This window comes from Carettochelys insculpta, chromosome 1, assembly GCF_033958435.1.
Source record: "Carettochelys insculpta isolate YL-2023 chromosome 1, ASM3395843v1, whole genome shotgun sequence".
Lineage (NCBI taxonomy): Eukaryota > Metazoa > Chordata > Testudines > Carettochelyidae > Carettochelys > Carettochelys insculpta.
In genome coordinates this window covers 832852-855921 of record NC_134137.1, presented here as the reverse complement: position 1 = coordinate 855921, position 23070 = coordinate 832852, and the positions used below count along the sequence as shown (strand labels likewise).

Below are 23070 nucleotides of genomic sequence, written 5' to 3'. Positions count from 1 at the left end.
ACTGAGGAAGCTACTGGGTGAGAGTACTAGCTTTTGGGGTGAGTGAGTGTGCTTGACTGTTTGAATTGTGATTCTGATTTCAGGTGGGTGATTTCAGTTTCACTTTCTCTGGCAGGTGGGACTGAGTTCATGCCCTTTGTTCCCTTGACCACCTTTATCAGTTTCAGGATCAGACTTCCCCAGTGTGACTAACAAGGGGTAACGCCTGACCTAGGCCAGCAGGTTTTCATAAGCCAGAGGCAGAGCGACCAGGGGAGCGAAGTGGGCAGGAGCTGCAGACAGGGCGGTTTAAGAGGGAGTTTGACAGACGGAGGCCTACGATGGTTAGGAAGACCCGCAACACCTGTGCCAGCACTACTACTGTCCCCTCCACCTGTGCCTGTAGCCAGACAGACTGCCTGACCATGGATGCTTCTACCCAGATTCTGGTGTGTCCTTGCAGGGACTGTGGCTTGCAATTCCCACTCACTGATATCCAGGCTGGGAGGACCATCCAGTGTGAAAGGTGCCTGCTGGTGGAATCTCTCAGGCAGCAGGTGGCTAGGCTGAGGAGTATCCAAACACATGAACTATTCCTGGACACTACTCATGTGGAGACAGCTGGAGGTAGCTGTCCCAGTACACAGGACTGCTGACACACCACTGGTGGAGGAGGAGATGGCTCAGGGTGGACACTGGCAGCTGGTTACTTCTGGCAGCAGGCAGTCCTCCACCCCTGCTCCCAACCCTCCCACCGTGGTACCAGGAAACTGTTATGCTGTACTTGATACAGGAGACAATGAATCACCCCATACAGCAGAGGAGAAGCCTCGTACCCCCACGGCTAGGAAGTCTGCTGCCACCACTGTGAGGAGGAAACGTAGAGTGGTGCTGGTTGGTGATTCTCTTCTGAGGCGGATGGAGGTGCACATCTGTCACCCTGACACTTCACCTCCGGAGGTATGCTGCCTGCCGGGGGCCCGTATCCGAGACGTTATGGAGGTGTTGTCAAGGATTATGAGGCCCTCTGAGGACTACCCTATGGTACTCATCCATGTGGGCACTAACAATACTGCCAGGTGTGACACTGAGCGGATCAAGAGTGACTGCAGGGCTCTCCGGTAAGGGTGAAGGAGTTTGGGGCACAGGTGGTATTCTCTTCAATCCTTCCTGTCAAAGGTAGGGGCCCTGGCAGACAGGTGCATTCTGGACGTGAATGCCTGGCTGCGTAAATGGTGTCGCCCGGAGGGCTTTGGCTTCCTCAACTACAGGATTCTACTCCAGGAAGGACTGATAGGTAGAGATGGTATTCACCTTTCGAGGAGAGGAAAGACCCTATTTGGACACAGCCTGGATAACCTAGTGAGGAGGGCTTTAAACTAGGTTTGATGGGGACAAGGGAGCAAAGCCTGCAGGTAAGTAGACAAGATGGAGACCTGGGGGATGGGTTGGAAATGGGAGGGAGCATGGGCTATAATGGCAGAGAAAAAAGGACGCTCAGGGCAAAACTGGGAGATAAGATCAAATCAATATCTTAGATGCTTATATACAAATGCAAGAAGTGTGGATAATAAGCAGGAAGTGCTAATAAATAAATATAACTATGACATTTCTGGCATCACAGAAACTTGGTGGGATAATACACATGATTGGAATGTTGGTATTGAAGGGTTCAGCCTGCTTAGGAAGGATAGACAGGGAAGAAAGTGGGGAGGTGTTGCCTTATATATTAAAAATGTACACACTTGGACTGAGGTGGAGATGGACATAGGAAACAGATGTGCCGAGAGTCTCTGGGGTAAGCTAAAAGGGAAATAAAACAAGGGTGATGTCCTGATAGGAGTCTACTATAAGCCACCTACCCAGATGGAAGCAGTGGATGAGACGGTTTTTAAAGAATGAACAAAATCATTCAGGGCCCAGGATTTGGTGGTGATGGGGGTCTTCAACTATCCAGATATATGTCGGAAAACTAACACACTGACACACAGACTATCCAATAAGTTCTTGGACTGCATTGGAGACAACTTTTTATTTCACAAGGTTGAAAAACTACTGGGGCGAAGCTGTCCTAGATTTGATTTTAACAAATAGGTGGGAACTGATTCGGAATCTGAAAGTGGAAGGCAGCTTGGGCAAAAGTGATCATGAAATCATAGAGTTCATACTTTTAAGGAAAGGTAGAAGGGAGAACAGCAAAACAGAGACAATGGATTTCAGAAAGGTGGATTTCGGTAAACTCAGAGAGCTGGTAGTAAGGTCCCCTGACAAGCAAGACTGAGGGGAAAAACAACGGAGGAGAGTTGGCAGTTTTTCAAAGGGACATTATTAAGAGCCCAAAAGCAAACTACTCCGCCGTGTAGGAAAGATAGAAAATATGGCAAAAGACCACCTTGGCTTCACCAGCTCGTGTGTGAACTCAAAATAAAAAAGGAAATAATATAAAAAATGGAAACTAGGACAAACTACAAAGGATGAATATAGACAAACAACACAGGAATGCAGGGGCAAAATTAGAAAGGCAAAGGCACAAAAGCAGCTCAAATTAGTTACAGGCATAAAGGGAAACAAGACGACTTTTTATAAATACATTAAAAGCAAGAGGAAGACCAAGGACAGGGTAGGCCCACTGCTCAGTGAGGAGGGAGAAACAGTAACGGGAAACTTGGACATGGCAGAGATGCTTAATTACTTCTTTGTTTCGGTCTTCACTGGAGACGTCTGAAGAAGGAATGCCTAATATACTGAATGCTAGTGGGAAACGGGAAGGTTCAGAAGATAAAATAAAAAAAGAACGAGTGAAAAATCACTTAGGCTACGTCTACACGTGCACCCAAATTCGAAATAGCTTATTTCGATGTTGCGACATCGAAATAGGCTATTTCGATGAATAACGTCTACACATCCTCCAGGGCTGGCAACGTCGATGTTCAACTTCGACGTTGCTCAGCCCAACATCGAAATAGGCACAGCGAGGGAACGTCTACACGCCAAAGTAGCACACATCGAAATAAGGGAGCCAGGCACAGCTGCAGACAGGGTCACGGGGCAGACTCAACAGCAAGTCGCTCCCTTAAAGGGCCCCTCCCAGACACACTTTCATTAAACAGTGCAAGATACACAGAGCCAACAACTAGTTGCAGACCCTGTATATGCAGCACGGACCCCCAGCTGCAGCAGCAGCAGCCAGAAGCCCTGGGCTAAGGGCTGCTGCCCACGGTGACCACAGAGCCCCGCAAGGGCTGGAGAGAGAGTATCTCTCAACCCCCCAGCTGATGGCCGCCATGGAGGACCCCGCTATTTCGATGTTGCGGGACGCGGATCGTCTACACGTCCCTACTTCGATGTTGAACGTCGAAGTAGGGCGCTATTCCCATCCCCTCATGGGGTTAGCGACTTCGACGTCTCGCCGCCTAACGTCGATTTCAACTTCGAAATATCGCCCGACGCGTGTAGACGTGACGGGCGCTATTTCGAAGTTAGTGCCGCTACTTCGAAGTAGCATGCACGTGTAGACGCAGCTTTAGAAAGGTTAGATGTCTACAAGTCACCAGGACCTGATGAAATGCATCCTAGAATACTCAAGGAGCTGATGGAGGAGGTATCTGAGCCATCAGCTATCATCTCTAGAAAATCATGTGAGACAGGAGAGATTCAAACAGGAGCTTGCAAACAGGGAGTTAGACAGGGAGTTCTCCAGGTAAAGGAAAGCAAATACAGGACTCTTAAGATGGCAGGCACGGATAGTGACAGGTCTGCTGCTGTTACCTGCTTGGGAAGCGCCATGTTTGTCTTCCTCCCCGAGGAAAGAAGGGATTTTGTTGCACAAAGTGCAAGCTGGTCTCCATTTTAGAAGAAAAAATTAGGGGACTGGAGGCTCAAGTGTCGACCCTACGCTCAATCAGGGAAGATGAAGATTTCCTTGACAGAAGGGAGCGTTTAATCTTGCAAGCACGGCAGGCGGAAGAACCGGAGAGGGTGGTAAGGGATGAAGCGCAGAACTAGCAGCATGTAATTTCTACAAGAAAAAGGCCAGTACACGAGTCCCTCATCGACATAGACATAAGTAATTGGTTTCAGGCTCTCTCCACCGGTTCTGCGGTGGTGAATGCTTTGGAAGGAGCCTCACAGGGAAAAAAATCACAAGGGAACTGCTTCTACTGCAAGACATGGGATGTGTAGTCCTAGGGGTGAGGGTTCAATGACCACCACACCCATAAGGAAAAGACAGATGGTGGTGGCTGGGGACTCCCTCCACAAAGAGGGACTGAACCATCCATCTGCCAACTAGACCTGGAATCTTGCGAGGTGTGCTGTTCACCGGGAGCTCGAATTCAGGATGTGACTGAGAGCCTTACAAAACTGCTCAAGCCTTCAGAATACTACCCCTTCCTACTTTTGCATGTGGGAACTAACGATACGGCCAAGAATGACCTTGAGTGGATTACTGAGGATTATGTGGTGCTGGGAAGAAGGGTCAATTTGGAGCGCAAGTGGTGCTCTCATCTATCCTTCCTGTTGAAGGGAAAAGGCTAGGTAGGGACCATCGAATTGAGGAAGTAAATGCATGGTTACGCAGGTGGTATTGGAGAGAGGGCTTTGGATTCTTCAATTATGGGACGCTGTTCCAGGCACAAGGATTATTGGGAAGAGATGGGGTCCACCTAACCAAGACAGGAAGGAGCATGTTCACAAGTAGACTTGCAAACTTAGTGAGGAGAGCTTTCAACTAGGATTGCTGGGGGAAGGTGACAGAAACCCTGTGGGCAGAAAGGAACTTGGAGGCCGGAAAGAAATGCAAAGAGGAATGTACAACAAAAATGGACCCTTGGTTCGAGTAGTGAGGGCAGGGAGATCAACTAGTTATCTAAAGTGTTTGTACACCAATGCCAGAAGCCTGGGTAACAAGCAGGAGGAATTAGAAGCCCGGGCTCAGTCCAAGAACTATGACTTGATTGGAATAACAGAGACATGGTGGGATGACTCGCATGACTGGTGCGCTGCCATGAAAGGGTATAAACTGTTCAGGAAGAACAGGCAAGGGAGAAAAGGTGGAGGAGTTGCACTGCATGTAAGAGAGCAGTATGATTGCTTGGAACTCCAGTACATAGAGGGAGAAAAGCCTGTTGAGAATCTATGGGTCAAGCTTTGTGGTGTAGGCAGCACTGGAGATGTGGTGGTTGGTGTCTGCTACAGGCTGCCAAATCAGCATGATGAAGTAGATGAGCCTTTTTTTGGACAACTGAGAGAAATTTCGCAGGCTCTCGTTATCATGGGGGACTTTAATTACCCTGACATCTATTGGGAGACCAATACGGCGGTATATAAGCAGTCCAGGAAGTTTCTGGAGAATGCTGGGGATCACGTCTTGGTACAAGTGCTGAAGGACCCAACCAGAGGTCGTGCGCAGCTCAACCTGCTGCTTACAAACACTGAGGAACTAATAGGGAAGGTTGAGGTGGGTGACAACCTGGAACCCAGTGATCATGAGATGGTAGACTTCAGTATCCTGAAGAAAGGAAGGAAAGAGAGAAGTAAATTACACACCTTGGACTTCAGAAAAGCAGACTTTGACTCCTTCAGGAACCTGATGGGCAGAATCCCCTGGGATGCTACCATGAAGGGAAAAGGAGTCCAGGAAAACTGGCAGTATTTTAAGGAAGCCCCATTGAAGGCACAGAAAGAAACCGTCCCGATGCGCAGCAAGAGAAGTAAATGTGGTAGGAGACCAGACTGGCTTACTGAGGAAATCCTTGGAAAACTTCGGCACAAAAAGGGAGCTTACAAAAAGTGGGAACTTGGAGGGATATAGGTATTACTCGAGAATGCAGGGCAGTTATCAGGATGGAGAAAGCGCAACTGAAATTGCGACCCGCGAGGAATCTGAAGGATAACAAGAAAAGTTTCTACAGGCATGTTAGCAAGAAGAAGGTGATCAGAGAGGGTGTGGGGCCCCGACTTGATGAGGGAGGTAACCCAGTGACAGATGAGGTAGGGAAAGCTGAAGGACTTAATGTTTTCTTTGCTTCTGTCGTCACGGACAAGGACAGCTCCCGGACTAATGCGATAAGTGATGCATTGTGGGATGAAGGTGGACAGCCTTTGGTGGGGAAAGAATAGGTTAGGAGCGATCTAAAAAAGCTAAATGTACTTAAATCCATGGGCCCGGACCTAATTCATCCTAGGGTTCTGAGGGAGTTGGTGTATGTCATTGATGAGACCTTGGCTGTTATCTTTGAAAAGTCGTGGAGATCAGGAGAGATCCCAGATGACTGGAAAAAGGCAAATGTAGTGCCCATCTTTAAAGAAGGGAAGAAGGATGATCCAAGGAACTAAAGGCCGGTCAGTCTTATATCAGTCCCTGGAAAAATCATGGAGGGGCTCCTCAAGGCAGTCATTTTGAGGCACTTGGAGGAGGGGAAAGTGATCAGGAATAGTCAAGCATGGATTCACGAAGGGCAAGTCATGCCTGACCAATCTGATTAGTTTCTACGATGAGATAACTGGCTCTGTGGACAGGGGAAAAATCAATGGATGTGATTTACCTTGACTTTAGCAAAGCTTTTGATACAGTCTCCCACAATATTCTTGTCAGCAAATTAAAGGAATGTGGATTGGATAAATGGACGGTAAGATGGATATAAAGCTGGCTGGAAGGTCGGGCCCAGAGGGCAGTGACCAACGGCTCGACGTCGAGATGGCGGTCGGTTTCTAGTGGAGTCTCCCAAGGTTCGGTTCTGGGTCATGTTCTGCTCAGCATATTTATCAATGACCTGGATGAGGGATTGGATTGCACCCTCAGCACGTTTGCAGATGACACTAAGCTAGGGGGGAGAGGTACATACGCTGAAGGGTAGGGACAGGGTCCAGACTGACTTAGACAAATTGGAAGACTGGGCTGCAAGAAACCTGATGAGGTTAAATAAGGACAAGTGCAGAGTCCTGCACTTGGGCTGGAAGAATCCCAAGGATTGTTACAGGCTGGGGTCTGACTGGCTCAGTAGTAGTTCTGCAGAAAAGGACCTGGGAGTTGTAGTGGATGGGAAGCTGGACATGAGTCAACAGTGTGCCATTCTAGCCAAGAAAGCTAATGGCATATTAGGTTGCATCAAGAGGAGCATTGCCAGTAGATCCAGAGAAGTGAGTATTCCTCTTTATTCGGCTTTGGTGAGGCCGCATCTGGAGTACTGTGTCCAGTTCTGGGCCCCCAATTATAGGAAGGATGTGGATTCACTAGAGAGGGTCCAGTGGAGGGCGACCAAAATAAAATTGGGGGCTGGAGCATATGACCTATGAAGAAAGGTTGAGGGAATTGGGACTGCTTAGTCTGCAGAAGAGAAGACTGAGCGAGGACTTGATAACAGCCTTTAACTTACTGAAGGGAGGTTGCAAAGAGGCTGGAGAGAGGCTGTTCACAGTGGTCACGGACGGCAGAACATGGAACAATGATCTCAAGTTGCAGTTGGAAAGGTCCAGGTTGAACATTAGGAAAATCTTTTTCACTAGGAGGTCGGTGAAGCATTGGAATGGTCTACCCAGGGAAGCAGTGGAGTCTCTATCCCTGGAGGTGTTTAAGTCTCACCTGGACAAAGCCCTGGCTGGGCTGATCTGATGGGTTTGGTCCTGCCTAGGGCAGGGGGCTGGACTTGATGGCTTCTTTAGGTCTCTTCCAGCTCTATTGTTCTATGATTCTACGGAAATAGGCAAATATAGTGCCCATTTTTAAAAAGGGGAATAAGAACAACACAGGAAACTACAGACTGGTCAGTTTAATTTCTGTGCCAGGAAAGATAATGGAACAAGTAATTAAAGAAATTATCTGCGAACACCTGGAAGGTGGTAAACTGATAGGGAACAGCCAGCATGAATTTCCAAAGAACAAATCATGTCAAACTAATCCGACAGCTTTCTTTGATAGGATAACGAGCCTTATGGAAAGGGAGAAATGGTAGATGTGGTATACCTGGACTTGAGTAAAGCATTTGATATGGCCTCGCATGATATTCTTATCAATAAAGTAGGCAAATATAACTCAGATGAGGCTACTATAAGGCGGGTGCAAAACTGGCTGGATAACCGTACTCAAAAGAGTAGTTCTTAATGGTCCTCAATCCTGCTGGAATGGTATAAAAAGTGGGGTTCTGCAAGGGTCTCTTTTGGGACCAGTTCTGATCAATAACTTCATCAATTATTTAGATATTGGCATAGAAAGTATGCTTATTAAGTTTGCAGATGATACCAAGCTAGGAGGGGTTGCAACTGGTTTGGAGGATAGGGTCAAAATTCAAAATTATCTGGACAAATTGGAGAAATGGTCTCAGGTAAACAGGATGAAGTTTAATAAAGACAAATGCAAAGTGCTCCACGTAGGAAAGAACAATCAGTTTCACACATCCAGAATGGGAAGCAACTGTCTTGGAAGGAGTATGGCAGAAAGGGATCTAGGGGTTATAGTGGAACATAAGTTAAATATGAGTGTTGCAATAAAACCAAGCATGATCCTGGGATGCACTAACGGGTGTGTTGTGAAGAAGACAGGAGGAGTCATTCTTTCACTCTGTTCTGCGCTGGTTAGGCTTCAGCTGGAGTATTGTGTCCAGTTCTGGGTGCTGCATTTCAGGAAAGATGTGGAGAAATTGGAAAGGGTCCAGAAAAGAGCAACAAGAATGATCAGAGGTCTATAGAACATGACCTATGAAGAAAGGCTGAAATAATTGGACTTGTTTAGTTTGGAAAAAAAAAAAGACTAAGGGTGGACAAGATAGTGGTTTTCAGGTATCTGAAAGGGTGTCAAAAGTAGGTGGGAGAAAACTTGTTCCTCTCGGCCTCTGAGGATCTAACAAGAAGCAATGGGCTTAAACTGCAGCAAGGGAGGTTTATGTTAGACTTTAGGAAAAAGTTCCTAACTGTCAGGGTGGTCAAACACTGGAATAAATTGGCTAGGGAGGTTGTGGAATCTCCGTCTCTGGAGATCTTTAAGAACAGGTTAGATAAATATCTATCAGGGATGATCTAGAAAGTACTTGGTCTTGCCATTGGGGCAGCGGACTGGACTCGATGACCTCTCAAGGTCCCTTCCAGTCCTCGAATTCTATGATTCCTGGGGAACCCCGACAGCTGTAGCCAGAATATCTGCCTCATGACAACTGCTGATGCTAGCAATTAAGTGATGGTGTTTGCTGCATGCAGGGTTGACTGGAGAGATGTTCTTAAAATGAGAGAGTCTTCTCCTATGAGGGCTTCGTACTGATCTCTTATAATTTGGTATAAGCTCAATAAAAGTATGAAGTTGGTCAAAAATGTAGTGTTGGTATTTTGCAAGCTACACCACCTAATTGGTGATGCAGAATTGCAGGCTGGCAGATGAGTAGGACTTCTTTCCCATAGCATCCAGCCTCTTCCATTCTTTATCTGCTTGGGTAAATCTGGAATTCTGCTGCCTACCCCTCTGATTTGAGGTTTCAACTTTTAGTGAGTTGGAGAATGGGTGGGAAAAAGAGAAATTCAGCACCTTTAGAAGCCACATAATATTTTCGATCCAGCCTCTTAGACATAGGTGGAATGGAGACTAGGGTGTTCCATAGAAGCTTGGCTGGGCCCAAAAGGGTTTCATTAATCAGTATTGCCACTCTATTGTGTGTGGGCGAATGCAGAATATTAGTTAACCTGTATTCTGTATCTGCAAGAGTCAAGAAGGATATCTCCAGTTTACCTGAGACCTTCCTGAAGAGGTCTTGAAACACCCAACAGGTGATGCATCTGACGAAGTGGATCTTTGCCCACAAAAGCTTATGCACCAAATTTGCTGTTAATCTATAAGGTGCCACAGGACTTCTTGTTGTTTTTGTGGATACAGACTAACATGGCTAGCCCTCTGATACCCAACAAGTATTGAAAGATGTAGTCAGAAGAGGAGGAGGGAGAGAACTGCGGTGGTAATGGAGAATGCAATCGTTCAGCTCCCTTTGTGCAATCACCATAGTTATCACTCCCTGAGATCTCAGACCTGTCCAGCGCATGAATGCTAGGAGGTCGGGTTAAACACTTCTTGAAGCCTGGAAAGCCAGGCATGCCAAAATGAAACTGACTAGGTCAGGCTCTGCTGTGAAGTGGCTAAAGCTGCTTGAGAAAAGCTGTGTCTCTGGCTTGTCCCTCTTCCCTTTTTTGTTTTCTTCTCCTTCCTTCTTCCTTTTTGTGTCTTTTAAATGATCAGGTAAATTGTTTAAGTCAAGTATGTGTGAGGGAGCTGCTCTGCTGTGACCGAAGTCTGCAGCCATCACGGAAGAACCAAGGAGCCAGCTGGCTGCACATTCGCAGTAAGTGCTATGGGCATCTTGTGCATGTAACCTGCTTGTGTGGCCAGCCGGGTGGGCTGTCATAGTAACCATGCTGCAACAGCAGATCCAACCCACAACTGGCCTAATTACGTTTAACCTTCCGGTTGTGAAAAGATTCAACAGTACTGCTGCTTCCATCATGACCCTTACAATAGTAAAGACTGTTTTAGACAAAACATACTTTCCATAATCTCTTCCAGTCATACACTGATATTCTAACCTGGGCTTAGAACCTGTAGTCATACAGAATCCGGACCAAGATGGCCCTGGGGTGCACTCAGAGATGTTTGTCTCAACTCTTCCTGCATCAGCTTCGCTTTGAGGGGTGTGACGTTAGTGGACTGCGCTATGTCAATGAGCAGCTGAGGTTTCACTGAATCTGTTTAGCCTGCTCTCATGTATGTACCATTTTGGTGAAAATTGTGAGTACTGGCTCTGTACTTGTATTTCAAATGTCCGCTTCTAGGAGACCTCAACAGGAGGCTTGGCCAAGGGATACTAGTGAAGTGAAAAAAGTACTCTACTGACAATGGGCCATGAGAGGTGCCAGTCCACACTCTATGGGCCTTCCTGGGAATGTTCAGACTAGCCTGGGAGCAATGGAGTCCACATGGGAAGAACTGAGTCACACATGGAGAGATGACTTGCTCATGTTACTGCCCAACATTCCGTAGCTGTACTTTTCCATAGAGAACAATGGCAGTTCCTCAACGTGGTCATATCTTACCTTCAATCTGGCCTCTCTCCTCTGGACTTTTGCTACAAACAAACCCTAAACAAAGGACTGATGACCCATCGTAACAGGAGATGTAATCCAGAGACTTGAGTCAAGAGTTTGTTCCCGCTCCGCTGCCAGCCCGCAACAACTACTTCATAACTGATGTGGGTATTTGGTTCCTGTAATAATTTTAACTCTCATCTTTTGTTTCCTTCCTTCCCTCCCTCCCTCTTTCTTTCTATAACCCTTTATATGTTAGATTCTAAACACTTGGCTGCTGCTTGCTTTTCTAGGTAAGATTTGAGTTATATACAGATGTGGGAATACAGCTGGTCCTCTGGGATCAGAGCCACATTGGATTTGTCTCCGAGAGGTAGCCATGTTAGTTGGTATCCTCATGAAGTAAACAAGCAGTCCTGTAACACCTCAAAGACTAACAAGATAATGTATTAGGTGATGAGATTTTGTGGGACAGAGCTGGAAAATTCTGATGACTGAGATGAAGAGAATTTAACAAAAAGATAGATAAAAATGAAATAAAAGCTGATGAATCAGCTAGACAGCACAGCAGTGGAGGGGAAGGGGAAGTTTCTGCAAGCGTCTATTAAGTTAAACGGGCTGCCTGGGATTACTATGAATAATGGGTGGGGAAGCTGTCCTTGTAATGTGTGAAGTAACTGATATGTTTGTTCAATCCAAGGTGAAAAGTATTAAACTTGAGACTGAACTCCAATTCAGATGCCCCCTTTGGAATCAGGTGCTCAAGTCTCTGGTTTAGAATGCAGGCTTTCAAGTCTTAAATGCTAAGGCCTGTTCCAAGGAAATGCTCACTGACAGGTTTATATGTATTCAGATTTCTAATGCCTGATTTACGTCCACTCATCCCTTGGTGAAGAGATTACCCAGTCTGTCCAATAGAGATAGCAGAGGGGCACTGCTGGCCCATGATGGCATATATCACATTGGTGGAAGTACAGGAATATGAGCCCCTGACTGTGTAACTGACATGGTTAGATCCAGTGATGGTGTCTCCACCGTGGACATAGCTGGCAATGGGGTTTGTTGCAAGGAAAAGTTCCAGGACTGGCATTTCTGGGGCGTAGTGTGTGGTTGCTAGTGAGAAGTTTTCTGAGGTGAGGTGATTGCCTGTAGGAAAGGACAAGTCTCTCACCCAGAGCCTTTGAGAGTTTAGTATTGTGTTCCAGGGTAGGTTGTTCTAATGCACTGCAGGGATTTGAGCTGGGGACAACAGATGATGACCAGTAGCGTTCTGTTAAGTTTTCCAAATGCCTGTTAGAGATCTTGAAGTTTTTGGTCCCTGGCAATAGGACTGGAGGAGATGTGGTTGGATCTAAGGGCTTGACTATAAACACTAGATTTGGTGAGTTTGGTTTTCATAACCTCTCATCTGTCCAAGAAGAGGTCCTGGTGGTGGCACAGGAGTGTCTGAGGACCTGCTTGTGTGGCATCTTGCAGGCTGGTGACTGAACGGAAGTGCTCTCTGTACCTGGTTCGGTGCCTTTTATGGGCGAACCCACAGGTTCAGGCTACAAACAGCCCTGTCTCTAAACCACTGGCCCTGAACTGACACACTCAGCAGTGTCCCCAGATGCCCCTTTATTAAAGCTTGCTAGGCAGTGCGAGATCTAGTGCCCCAGCAGCCTGGGACCCCTGGCCCCCACCTGAGCACAGGGACACATAACGCACCACTCCCCATGCTTTGCTGGACCAGCACCCCACCCTCCCATGCCGCCATCAGCACCAGACCGGCCTCTAAAGTGCAGGGACCCTTAACTCATCATCCCCATGCTGGGCCAGCCTCTAGTGCCCAAATGCCCAGGCCCCTGACCCCTCACCTGGCCGTCTCATACTGCTTGACTGTCATGAGCGTGTCCTCCATGGTCTTGTTCACCAGAGTGTTGATGCTGGACACGAAGAAGTTAACGGCCCCAAGCAGGGTCTCTCCATTCTTACACAGCAGCTTCTGTGTCTCTGCATTACAGCCAAACTCCTCCTGGGGTGGGGACGGGGTAGGTCAGGGCCTGCCTGCATCCCACATGAAAGACGGCACCCACACAAGCAAGGATCAAGGCTGCCAGCCCAGGCTCCTTCCCTGGCCTTACATGGCACTACCGCAATCCCTACTGCACAGCAGGGCTGTCAGATCACATTCGCACCACAGGCGAGGCTGAGGGCCCAGGCCATTGGCCATATTGTTGCTGGTGGCAAGTGCCCACCAGTGTTCGGCTTATTCCAGACGCTGCCCCGTAGGTGCCACTGCCTGCTTAGCAGGGCCTGATACTGTGGGTGCCAGGTGTGACAAACTGAGGGGGCTTCCTTCACCTTGCTATGTTGCACATGATTTCTACAGTCCTATAGTAACCCCGTGTGTGCCTCAGTTTCCCCAGGCACCACACCAATACCTAGATGGTGATAGAAATTTTGGGTGCGACTCCCACTGAGGGAAGCCGCTCCAACCTCCCCTACACACAGTGGCCAATGCCCTTTGTACCCTGAGCCTGGGGAAACGTATGGTGAGGCAGAAAGACAGGGGCCAGAGGATGGGCCTGGCTGCGGGGTGGGACCAGTAGCTGGGGAGGGAGAGAGAGGAACAGCGCCTTGACCCGGGGTCCCCCCGACCTAGAACAGATTATACTGTTGGCTTTTGGCTCCTCTTCTGACAAATCTGTTCTACACAGCCCAATGAACCTGTTCTCTCTGCTGGCTGAGAGTCCCATCAGAGCTGCAGTATGTGGTCATGGCTTCCGGAGTCAGCTGGCACTGTGCACGCCCCAGCCAGGCCCCTCCAGACAAGCCGTGGCAGGGCCAGGATACACAGGGGCCCAGTGACTCCCCCTCCCCCTGCAGCCCCCGCTCCTTTGGTGACACCAGCCCAGGGGTACCTGCAGCTCGGGGGATTTCTGGCTCAGGTCAGAGAAGGCATCGCCCAGGGCGTGCTGGGTCTGCACCAGGCTGTAGAAGTGGTGGGTGAGTGCCCGTGCCAGCTGCAGCACACACTCGTACTTCCGCTTGGTGTCGCGCAGCAGCTCGATCTGCGTCTCCAGCTCCAGGTCCACGGTGCGTGAGCCCCGGCCGAAGCGCTCCGAGATCAGCTGCTTGGTGCACTGCAGGAGGGGGCAAGTCACAGGCGGGTGGCCAGGGACCCGAGAGGGGCTCCCACCTGGCAGCCTTATAGCCCACACTGGGTTATTGGAAGGACGTTCACACAGTTTGCACTACAGCCCCTCCCTGCCCCATAGGGCAGCCCTGTCCCCAACTCCCACAGGACAGGCAGTCCCCCCACGGCTCCCAGGCAAACCACACCTGCTTCTGAGTGCAGCCCATCCCCCACAACTCCCACAGGACAACCACCCCCTCAGGCAGCCCCCCTGCCCCAAAGGCCCCCCAGCCAGCTGAGATGGAATCTCACCTTGTACGTGTTGATGCCCCATTTCTTGACAATATCAAACTTCTCCCCAGCAATGCCTCGGGCGGCCTCGTCCCCCATGGCTGTGGGACTGGGGTGAGGCTGGTGCAGCCCGGAGCCTACAACACAGGGCGGGACAGGGCAGTCAGGCTCCACATTGCTTCCCCCAGGGCTGGGATGTAGGGGAACATGCCACCGGAGGCTACTGTCTTTGGGGACAGCAGATGTCCTCCTGCGACAGACCGCAGTCCTCACTCTCCATGGCTGGACTGAGCACCCAGCTGCACTGCCCCCTCCCCTAGCCACACGCCACTGGATGTGCCAAAAGCCCCAGCTGCGTGAGTCAGGGGCCTCAGGGAGACGTGTGCTTCCTGGCTTCGGCTGGGCCAAAAGGCTGCAAACAGTGATGCTCTGGGTGACTGGAGAGCACCCCGCCCTGCCACCGGCCCCAGCGCAAGCTGCAGTATTTGGTTGTGGCTTCTGGAGTCAGCAAGCACTGTGCACGCCCCGGCCGGGCCCTTGCAGCCAGGCAGGGTGGCCCTGCACACGAGCAGTGGCAGGGCCAGGACAACACCTGGAGCAGGATACGCAGGGGCCAGAGCCACTGTCAGGCCACATGGTACCTCTACCTGTTCCCCACCAGGCTGCCCTGCAGCGTGAGCCCCCCTGAAAGCTTGATCCTGTCCCACTGCAGGGCAGGGCACAGCTCCCCAGGGCTGGCAGCAGGACCAATCCTCTGGGAGAGAACAGACTCCCCTGCAAAGACTGGAAGGGGCCTTCAGAGCTGGGCATGGAGTTCCTGGGCAGAGAGGCAGGGAGCAGGACACTGTGCCTCACGGAACATGGCAGATACCTGCTGACACATCTGCCTGACTAGTGAGCCGGCTGGCAGCAGATTCACTGGGTAAGATGCCCGGTCCTGGGGCTGCACAAGATGTGACAAGGAGCCTGGAAGTGGAGGGGCTGGGCCAGGCAAGGCAGGGCAGGAGATGAAGTGAGGTGACAATGAGGGGGCCAGCCTGAGCCAGCTGACCGTAGTCTGATGGCCTGGGACCTCCCAGATTCAGCTGCTCCTTCCAGCCTTGGCCTTGTTGTGACCGACCATTGGGCAGAGATGTCCTGGTGGCAGCGCTGCAGTGACCAGACCCAGGCCCAGCAACTTCACACTGCACAGGGCTCAGAAGAAGCAGCAGGGACCTGCCCCTGGAAGGGGATGGATTTCCTCTGCGGCAAGAGCTGCGCTTCCCTGCGCTCCCCCCAGAACGCTCAGGCCAGCTTGGAACCTGCTCAGGCCTTGGCCTCAGGAGCATCCCATGGCAGCGAGAGCCATAGAGTAACTGCCAAGTCCTCTTCCGGGCTTTCCCTATGCGGTGGGGCCCAACAGAGGCCAGGCTGGGGATACTCATGGCCAGGCAGCTGCCTCTGGACACTGAACCCTGCAGAGATCTCGGGTGTGACGGACACCAGAACCACCACAAGTCCTGTGGCACCTTATAGACTAACAGACGTTTTGGAGCATAAGCTTTCGTGGGCACAGACCCGCTTCATCAGATGCATCTGACTTAACTCGTGGCATAACTCATGACACTCCTACACCTGATGAGGTGGGTCTGTGCCTATGAAAGGTTATGGTCCAAAGTAGCCGTTAGTCTATAAGGTGCCACAGAACTTGTGGTTGTTCTCGAAGATACAGACTAACCTGGCGACCCCTCTGATACTGGACACCTGAACATGACTCTGCAGGCTCTTGCCCCCTCCCAGGGGCCCTGGGGGGAATCTGTGCATGTGCATGAGAGGACACCAGCTACTCTTGCCATGGGGCCGTGGGGGGAGGTTGTGGAGGGGGGCAGGACACCAGCCACTCCTCCCAGAGGTCCGAGGGGAGTCGGGGTGGGGCTGTGCAGAGAGCACCTGCGGGTGGCCCGCCGGCATTGCCTGGCTGTCCGTTGGATCACTGGGTGCCTGACCCAGCCAGGGACAGCTCTCTCCATGCCAGTCAGGGGTTTTCATTGAGCAAGTGCTCATATCCCACTTCTGACACCAGCACTCAAGGTGCCCCACAAGGGCTCCGCAGCCCTGCCGCCTCTGATGCTCCTCCAGTAGCCTAGCTGCAGGGACCCGCAGCAGCCCCCCTGGAGGATGGGCAGAGAGATCCTGCCTTTCACTCTGACCAGCGGCATCTCAGGCCATGGAGCATTAGGGTGCAAGCCTCCCCAATACCCAGCGTGGTGCCAAGCAGGTGCCTTAGCAGCCCCCCAGGCCAGACCGCTGCTGAGCAGGGTCCCACATCAGCCCATTAGCGAAGCCCCAAGGAGGTAAAACCTTGGGTGCAGAAAAGCTACAGCCGTGGGAAGGACGCATTATATTGCACTGCAGGCCCGAGGCAGAACCACACAACAGGGTTGCAGTGTGGGACCCCTCATGGGGCCCCCTGCACAGCCAGCCCCCCAGCATACACCTGGCCTCCAGCACTCCTGCCACAGCGTATGCTGGGCATATAGCTCGGAGCCAAGCAGAGCAGGGACTGCAGCTGCCCCTGCTTACACCACTGCCCTGGAGGGCCCCTCCCCTTGCCCTACCAAGCCCTTTGCCTGCCAGGCTGCAGTCAGCACTGCCCAGCCTCAGGTACACCCCAAGAGGACTGGCAGGGATCGCGACCTGCGGCATCTTACCTTTGACAGTGCTGGTGGGAATGATCCCCTCAGCGGTGCCTCCGTAGCCCCCCGACACAATGCTGGTCTCATTCAGGTTGGGCCCCGAAACCATCACTTGCTGCAGGTCCTGTAACGTGCAAGAGCACTGTGCTGGGATCTGGGGGCGGCCCTGGGCTTGGATACCCTGCACCTGGGAGCCAGCCCCTGGGGCCAGCCTGGTCCTGCCTCCCACAACACCCCAGCTCCACCAGCCGATGCAGGGCAGGGGGGAGGGACCCAGCTCCCCCAGCCGACGGAAGGCAAGTGGGGGTAGGGAGGGACCCAGCTCCACCAGCCAACGCAGGATGGTGGGGGACCCAGCTCCACTAGCCGATGCAGGGCAAGCCGGGGGCGGGGGGGGGCAAGCTCCACCAGCCAACAGAGGGAGATGGGGGGAAATTTTCTATGATGTTCCCATAAAAGCCCTGCATGTCTCAGCTTCCCTCCCTACTTCCACTAAAAGGCCAGCACAGCAGACACATAGGAGTGGGTGTCATCTGGGGGCCAGGGCATTGACAAACTGGCTCAAACTGTCCCAGAGCAATGAAAGCTCATCTCCTCCGAAGACAGCCAACAATCACCAGCAGGACAGGCAGCTGGAATGCAATGAGCTGAGAGGCTGGAAGAGCCCCCACCTGGTGATGACAGCGAAAAGCTGGCTGGGAGAATGCCTTCCAATGGCAAGAGATGCTTTCAGGTGCCACCCAATGCTTTGGGAGCCAGAACAGGGAACAGCTTAGCCATTGCCCCAGTGCCAAAGGCAGCTGGACTGCTGCGAGCACTTCCAGGGAGCACCCTGCTGCGGCCAGTACCAGTCTCCCACTGGCCTAGGCCATGCTGGTTGAGTGGCAGGAAGCCACAGAGAGAGATGGGTTGCTGGTGCAAAGATCCAGCCTTGGAGGGAGCTGTGCCCAGGGACTAGTGCCAGATGGGCTCAGACCTGGCTTGCGGCATCCCCGCCCTGGATCAGGTTCACATAGGCATCTGCGGAGAGCCCCATCTGGGATGGTTCCCCAAATCAGTCCTCTGCACAGAATGGCTGAGGGTGGGCCGCTCTCTCGCAACTGAGACGAAGAATTCCCTTCGCTTCTCAACAGCCCTGGACTTCCTTCAGCACAGGGCTGAGCAGAGCCCCGACAGACTGGCAGGCTGTCACACGACCGGATCTTATACTGGACATGGAAAACATGTTGTGTCCAGTGAAAGCAGAGGATGCCCTGAATCTACACGTGCTACTCACACGTCTGCACTGTGCTTGTAGGCGGAGTTACAGCTCTTAGCTCTGCAGCTGTACAGAAATGTCTCAGTGTGAAGTTTCAAAATGGGAGGTGGATTCCCAAGCCAACAGGATGAATGGACCATCAACAAAGGCTCAGACAGCTGAAACACATTCCAGCAACGTGGGACTTCTCTCCTGGAAGGTATCCAATGGCAACAGGCCACAGTAGCCCAACTTGGTCAGGTGACTTTGGGCTAAACAATGTGATGGAAATCAGATGCCCAGACATCCTTCCGTATATTATGTATATGGACTATGGTGTGCTGGCAAGCTCAACAACCAATGAGAGAGTGCCCCAACAGCCTACCTGAGTCAGGTGATCTGGCCTCTGCAGTGCCGAATGGGAAGAAGAAAGGGCTTTTTCTCCCTACAGGAGAAAACTAAGTAGGGCCTAGCAGCATTCATTTTGGTTTTTGATCCTGTCTTTGCTTCTGTTCCAGTTCCAAGGATCCATATTCCAGCATGCTGGCTCCAGCTTGCCAGATCTCCAGTAACTAAGACCATGTCACCTGGAATCTTATCCGTTATGGGGTGGATTTTCAGAGACTTTCAAGAATTAGCATATAACGTCATCGGTCTGCATCAACAGCTGTAACTGACGCATGTAAAGTATTGCTTTAACAATTCCTCTCTCTAACCCTGTTTTTTTTTCAAACCAATAAATCTTTAGATATTTAAATCTAAAGAATTGGTGAGCGTGTTGGCTGGGTAAGATCCAAGTATATATTGAGCGGGGTCTGGAAGAATCTGTGTGGTGTTCGGTGAAACAGGCTTAACAGCCTCTCACCTTAAGTTGGGCGTTGTTAGTCTGGCTGACAGATCAGCTGAGAAGTCTGTGGGTTTGCTTGTGTGGCTTCTGGCTGGCCAGTGGGGCTGGCAGAGGTGCTGTGGTGGCTGGTTGGATCTGCCTCAGTGAGAAGGAAATTCCAGCCTGGGGCTGTAAGTGGCCTGGATTTTAAGCAAAGGTACCTGTATGGATTTCTCCAGTCGCGCCCAGAAACCCCATCCTATTACACAGGCATCCTGCTCCGGAGTGCTTACAGGACTGCTGCTATTGCCAGGGACACCCTGAGGGGCTGGGTGAAACCCTCCCTGCCCTTCCTCCTCCCACCACCACCCACCCACAGCTCTGCCCCCATTCTCCTCAGCTGGCTCTGACCTGTAGGCCCCCGCCCTTGGCTGTTAGCTGCAGGGGTGCTGTCTGGTGACTGCTGGCAGATTGGGAGGTGCAGGAATTCACTCACTGACTCTCCATGAAGCTAGCTTCCTTGCTGTGCTGCTCATGCCTCTGATGCAAACCCTCACCAGGGCAGGCTCTTGTGGCACAGCCCCTCCCCGATAAATTTCCATTCCAGTTGCTGTTCTCACACAGCTTAGCTCCCTTCCATCTAGGCCAGCTCCTGTGTTCCCATTGGACTAACTCAAGAGCTGCCTGTCCTCCTGCGAGCCCCAGGATGAACCACTCCAAGAGAGAGTCTTTTCGCATGTCTGATGAACGACTTCTGCAGCTCCTCCCATGGTGATTGCGAATGGCCGCAGCTGACATGCCCCCTGTCGCCACTGTGTGTCTTGCCTGGTAACCTCCCTAAGCAGCTCAGCCAGCAGACCCCCTGGGTGGAGGTAAGCAGCACAGACTTACTGCTCACCTCTCGCAGTCCAGCACTGGCTTTGTTTCCCATGGCCATTCTACAGGACAGTGCGATCCAGCTTCCTTTACAGTCACTGTCTTTCCTTCCCGCACAGAGTATGCGGCAGAGGTACTTTCCTTGCTAGGCTGCGTGAGAGTCTTCCTGCTTCACAGGAATACAATGTGTGCCTCAGTTGCTCTGTGTGTGGCACCAGTATCTAGGCAGTGTGAATAAGGGACTGTGGTTTTGTGGGTGATGCACACAGGGCGGGGCTCTGATGAGGCGACACTCAGCACAGGAAACCTGCAGTGCAGAACAGGAGGGGAGGGAAGGGGGCAGGTGGCTGGGGGCACCAGGGCCACAGCGCTAGGCTCCCCTCCCCCCAAGAAGGACTTGACTGATGGGTCCTGTTTCCCGTGCCGACAAGCTCTGGTCTATGCTGTGCCCGTCGCCTAACATCCCTTCTGTCTGACATGCTGGCTGAGAGCCACGGCTGCCTGCAGAACCGGGGTGCAGGTCCTGTGCATCCCCAGAAGGCCAACCTGGGCAGACTCGCTGTGGGGAGTGCATCGGGTGGGCAGGGACGTGACTGCTCTGAGGCCAGACCCAGGAAGGTCAGAGCCAGGGGAGCTCCCAGTCCTCAGGCCAGCGTGCTCAGCGAGATGGCACTGTCCAGAACCTGTCCCACAACTCCAGGACACAGTGCTGCTTCGCCGACAGCGCAGACTGCTGGGTGACTCATATGCCACCTAGACTGGCTCCTCCCCACTCCCAGCAGCCCTCCAGCCTAGACCTGTCCCCCAGCATGAGCAGGTAACCTGCTGTCACTCCTGAGACGTCCAGTCCCTGCACTGGCCCAGCCATATACCTGTTCCAGGCCATCGTCCTCTGGCAGGCTGCCTGGGTCCCTGGTGCCATTGATGGGGATCTCCATGGTGGCAGCTTTGCTCATGAGCCCATCTGTCATCCTTCAGGTCTGCAAGAAGAGTGTTGCAAAAACACATATTTTGCTTAGTACTGGTTGTAAGACTATAAACATGATATATATCTAAACGTGGCCACTGTTGGCATACAGGCTACTGGGCTGGATGGACCTTTGTTCTGACCCACTATGGCTGTTCTTATGTAATTTCATGCATAATGACTTGCTTATAAGTTCTGTATTTTCTTTATCCTCACCTGCAGACAGCCCACCAACTGGAAACAAATTCTGCACCACATCACAGTAACTCAGGAACCAGTCCCTGCAACAAACCTCAGCGCAAACTCTGCCCACATCTCTACACCAGCAACATCATCACAGGACTCAGCCACATCATCAGGGGCTCATTCACCAGCATGTGCGCTAATGTAATATATGCCATCATGTGCCAGCAATACCCCGTCATGTACATTGGCCCAACTGGGCAGTCTACGTAACAGAATAAATAGACACAAATCAGCCATCAGGAATGGTAATGTACAAAAACCTGCGGGAGAGCGCTTCAATCTCCCTGGAGACTCAGTAGCAGATTTAAAAGTAGCCACCCTGTAAAAAAAAAAACTTCAAAAAGACTCCAAAGAGAAACTGTGGAGCTGCAATTCATTTGAAAATTTGACACCATGAATCAAGGACTGAACAGAGACTGGGAGTGGCTGGCCAACTACAAAAGCAGTTTCTAGGGCCACATCCTCCCTGACTGGACTGAAGTGACCTTGTCAACTCTGGCCTTCTTGCTGATTGGTACTCCCTTCTTCTCATAAGCCTGTCTCTGGAATCTCCATGCCAGTGCATCTGATGGAGCAGGTCTCTGCCCATGAAAGCTTATGCTCCAAAAAATCTGTTAGTCTCTAAGGTGCCACAGGACTTCTCGTCATTTGTTTTCCCTGGCTCTCAGGATTTGATAGTGTTGCCTGTAAGGTCTTGCTCTCACTTAGTTTTTGCTTAGCGTCTGTGCCTCTTTGCTCCCTGCCACTTTCGGTGACTCCCATATTCTGGGCAGGGGCTGACGGGTGGACAGATGGCTGCAAACGGCTGTGTGCCTCATGCTAGGGCATGGAGCACTTGGGGCCGGGAGCGCTGCTTGTGTGGATGGGAGCCTTTCTGCAGCCAGTCCTGCTTCCAGCACAGTAGTCTCAGAACTACGGGGCCTCTACAGCCTGCCTTCCAGCTCTGTCACACATGCCACAGACCTCCTCAGCACTCAGGCCCCAGCATGGGCGCTTCACTAGGCCAGCCTGAAAGAAGCCTGCCAGAACCCCACACACCCATCCCTCCAGCATGGAGGAGCAGATTACTATGGCCTGTACACTGGGAACTGCAGCCTTACCCTCCCCTCCCCAGCGCCAGCCCCCAGCACAGAGGTGGGCAGCCAAAGGGCACACCAGAGCCAAGGGCAGCAGGCTCCAGCCCAAGCTAGCCCAACCGGCAAGAGCACATTCCAGGAGAGGCAAGCCACATCCCACCCCACAGCCTATGACTTTCCTGGGGCCCCAGACTGGGAGGGATTGGAGCCCCCAGGACCAATGGGAAGTGCTCAACTCCGCCCTTCGAAGAGCCCTGGGCAAGGAGTGAAACCCAGCCACATGCACCTCCCAGGCCCTACCTAGGTGAAGCAACATGTCAAACAACTGGCAAAAGGGAGGGGCCCTTGCTCTCCGGGTATGGCCTCGCCAGTCCCCAGCCCCTCGACTGCCAGCCCATCTGCTCCAGCACTCCTTGCACCAGCTCGACCCCCTCCTCCCTGCCTGAATTCCTCCACCCCCCACCCGCCCGACCCCCTCCGCGCCGCACCCGCCCGACCCTCCAACCCGCTCCTCCCCACACCCGCCCGACCACCTGACCCCCTCCGCACCGCACCCGCCCGACCCCCCAACCCGTCTACCCCACACCCGCTCAACCATCCGACCTGCGCCCACCTGACCTCCCTATCCCCTCCTCCCCGCACCCACCCGACCCTCCGACCCCCTCTTCTCCGCACCCGCCCGATCCTCCAACCCATGCCCACCCATCCCCTCCTCCACGCACCC

General features: G+C 52.0%; 1 protein-coding gene across 6 annotated transcripts in view; it reads right to left on the bottom strand.

Annotated features, from left to right (window-relative positions):
• ARFIP2 (ARF interacting protein 2) overlaps positions 1 to 23070 on the bottom strand; it is a 53271-nt gene that overhangs the window by 29207 nt on the left and 994 nt on the right. For 3 of the 6 annotated variants that reach the window (XM_075010388.1, XM_075010658.1, XM_075010739.1), the window contains exons 2-6: positions 20930 to 21037; positions 17134 to 17242; positions 14465 to 14580; positions 13938 to 14159; positions 12891 to 13048 (exon numbers count right to left, since the gene is read on the bottom strand). In XM_075010388.1, the coding sequence (XP_074866489.1) occupies positions 12891 to 13048; positions 13938 to 14159; positions 14465 to 14580; positions 17134 to 17242; positions 20930 to 21028 (704 nt within the window). In that variant the 5' untranslated portion in view covers positions 21029 to 21037. Of the gene's footprint in view, positions 1 to 12890; positions 13049 to 13937; positions 14160 to 14464; positions 14581 to 17133; positions 17243 to 19220; positions 19382 to 20079; positions 20212 to 20929; positions 21038 to 21240; positions 21473 to 22646; positions 22786 to 23070 lie in introns of those variants that run through there. The other 3 variants (XM_075010482.1, XM_075010571.1, XM_075010809.1) reach the window with 3 other exon arrangements.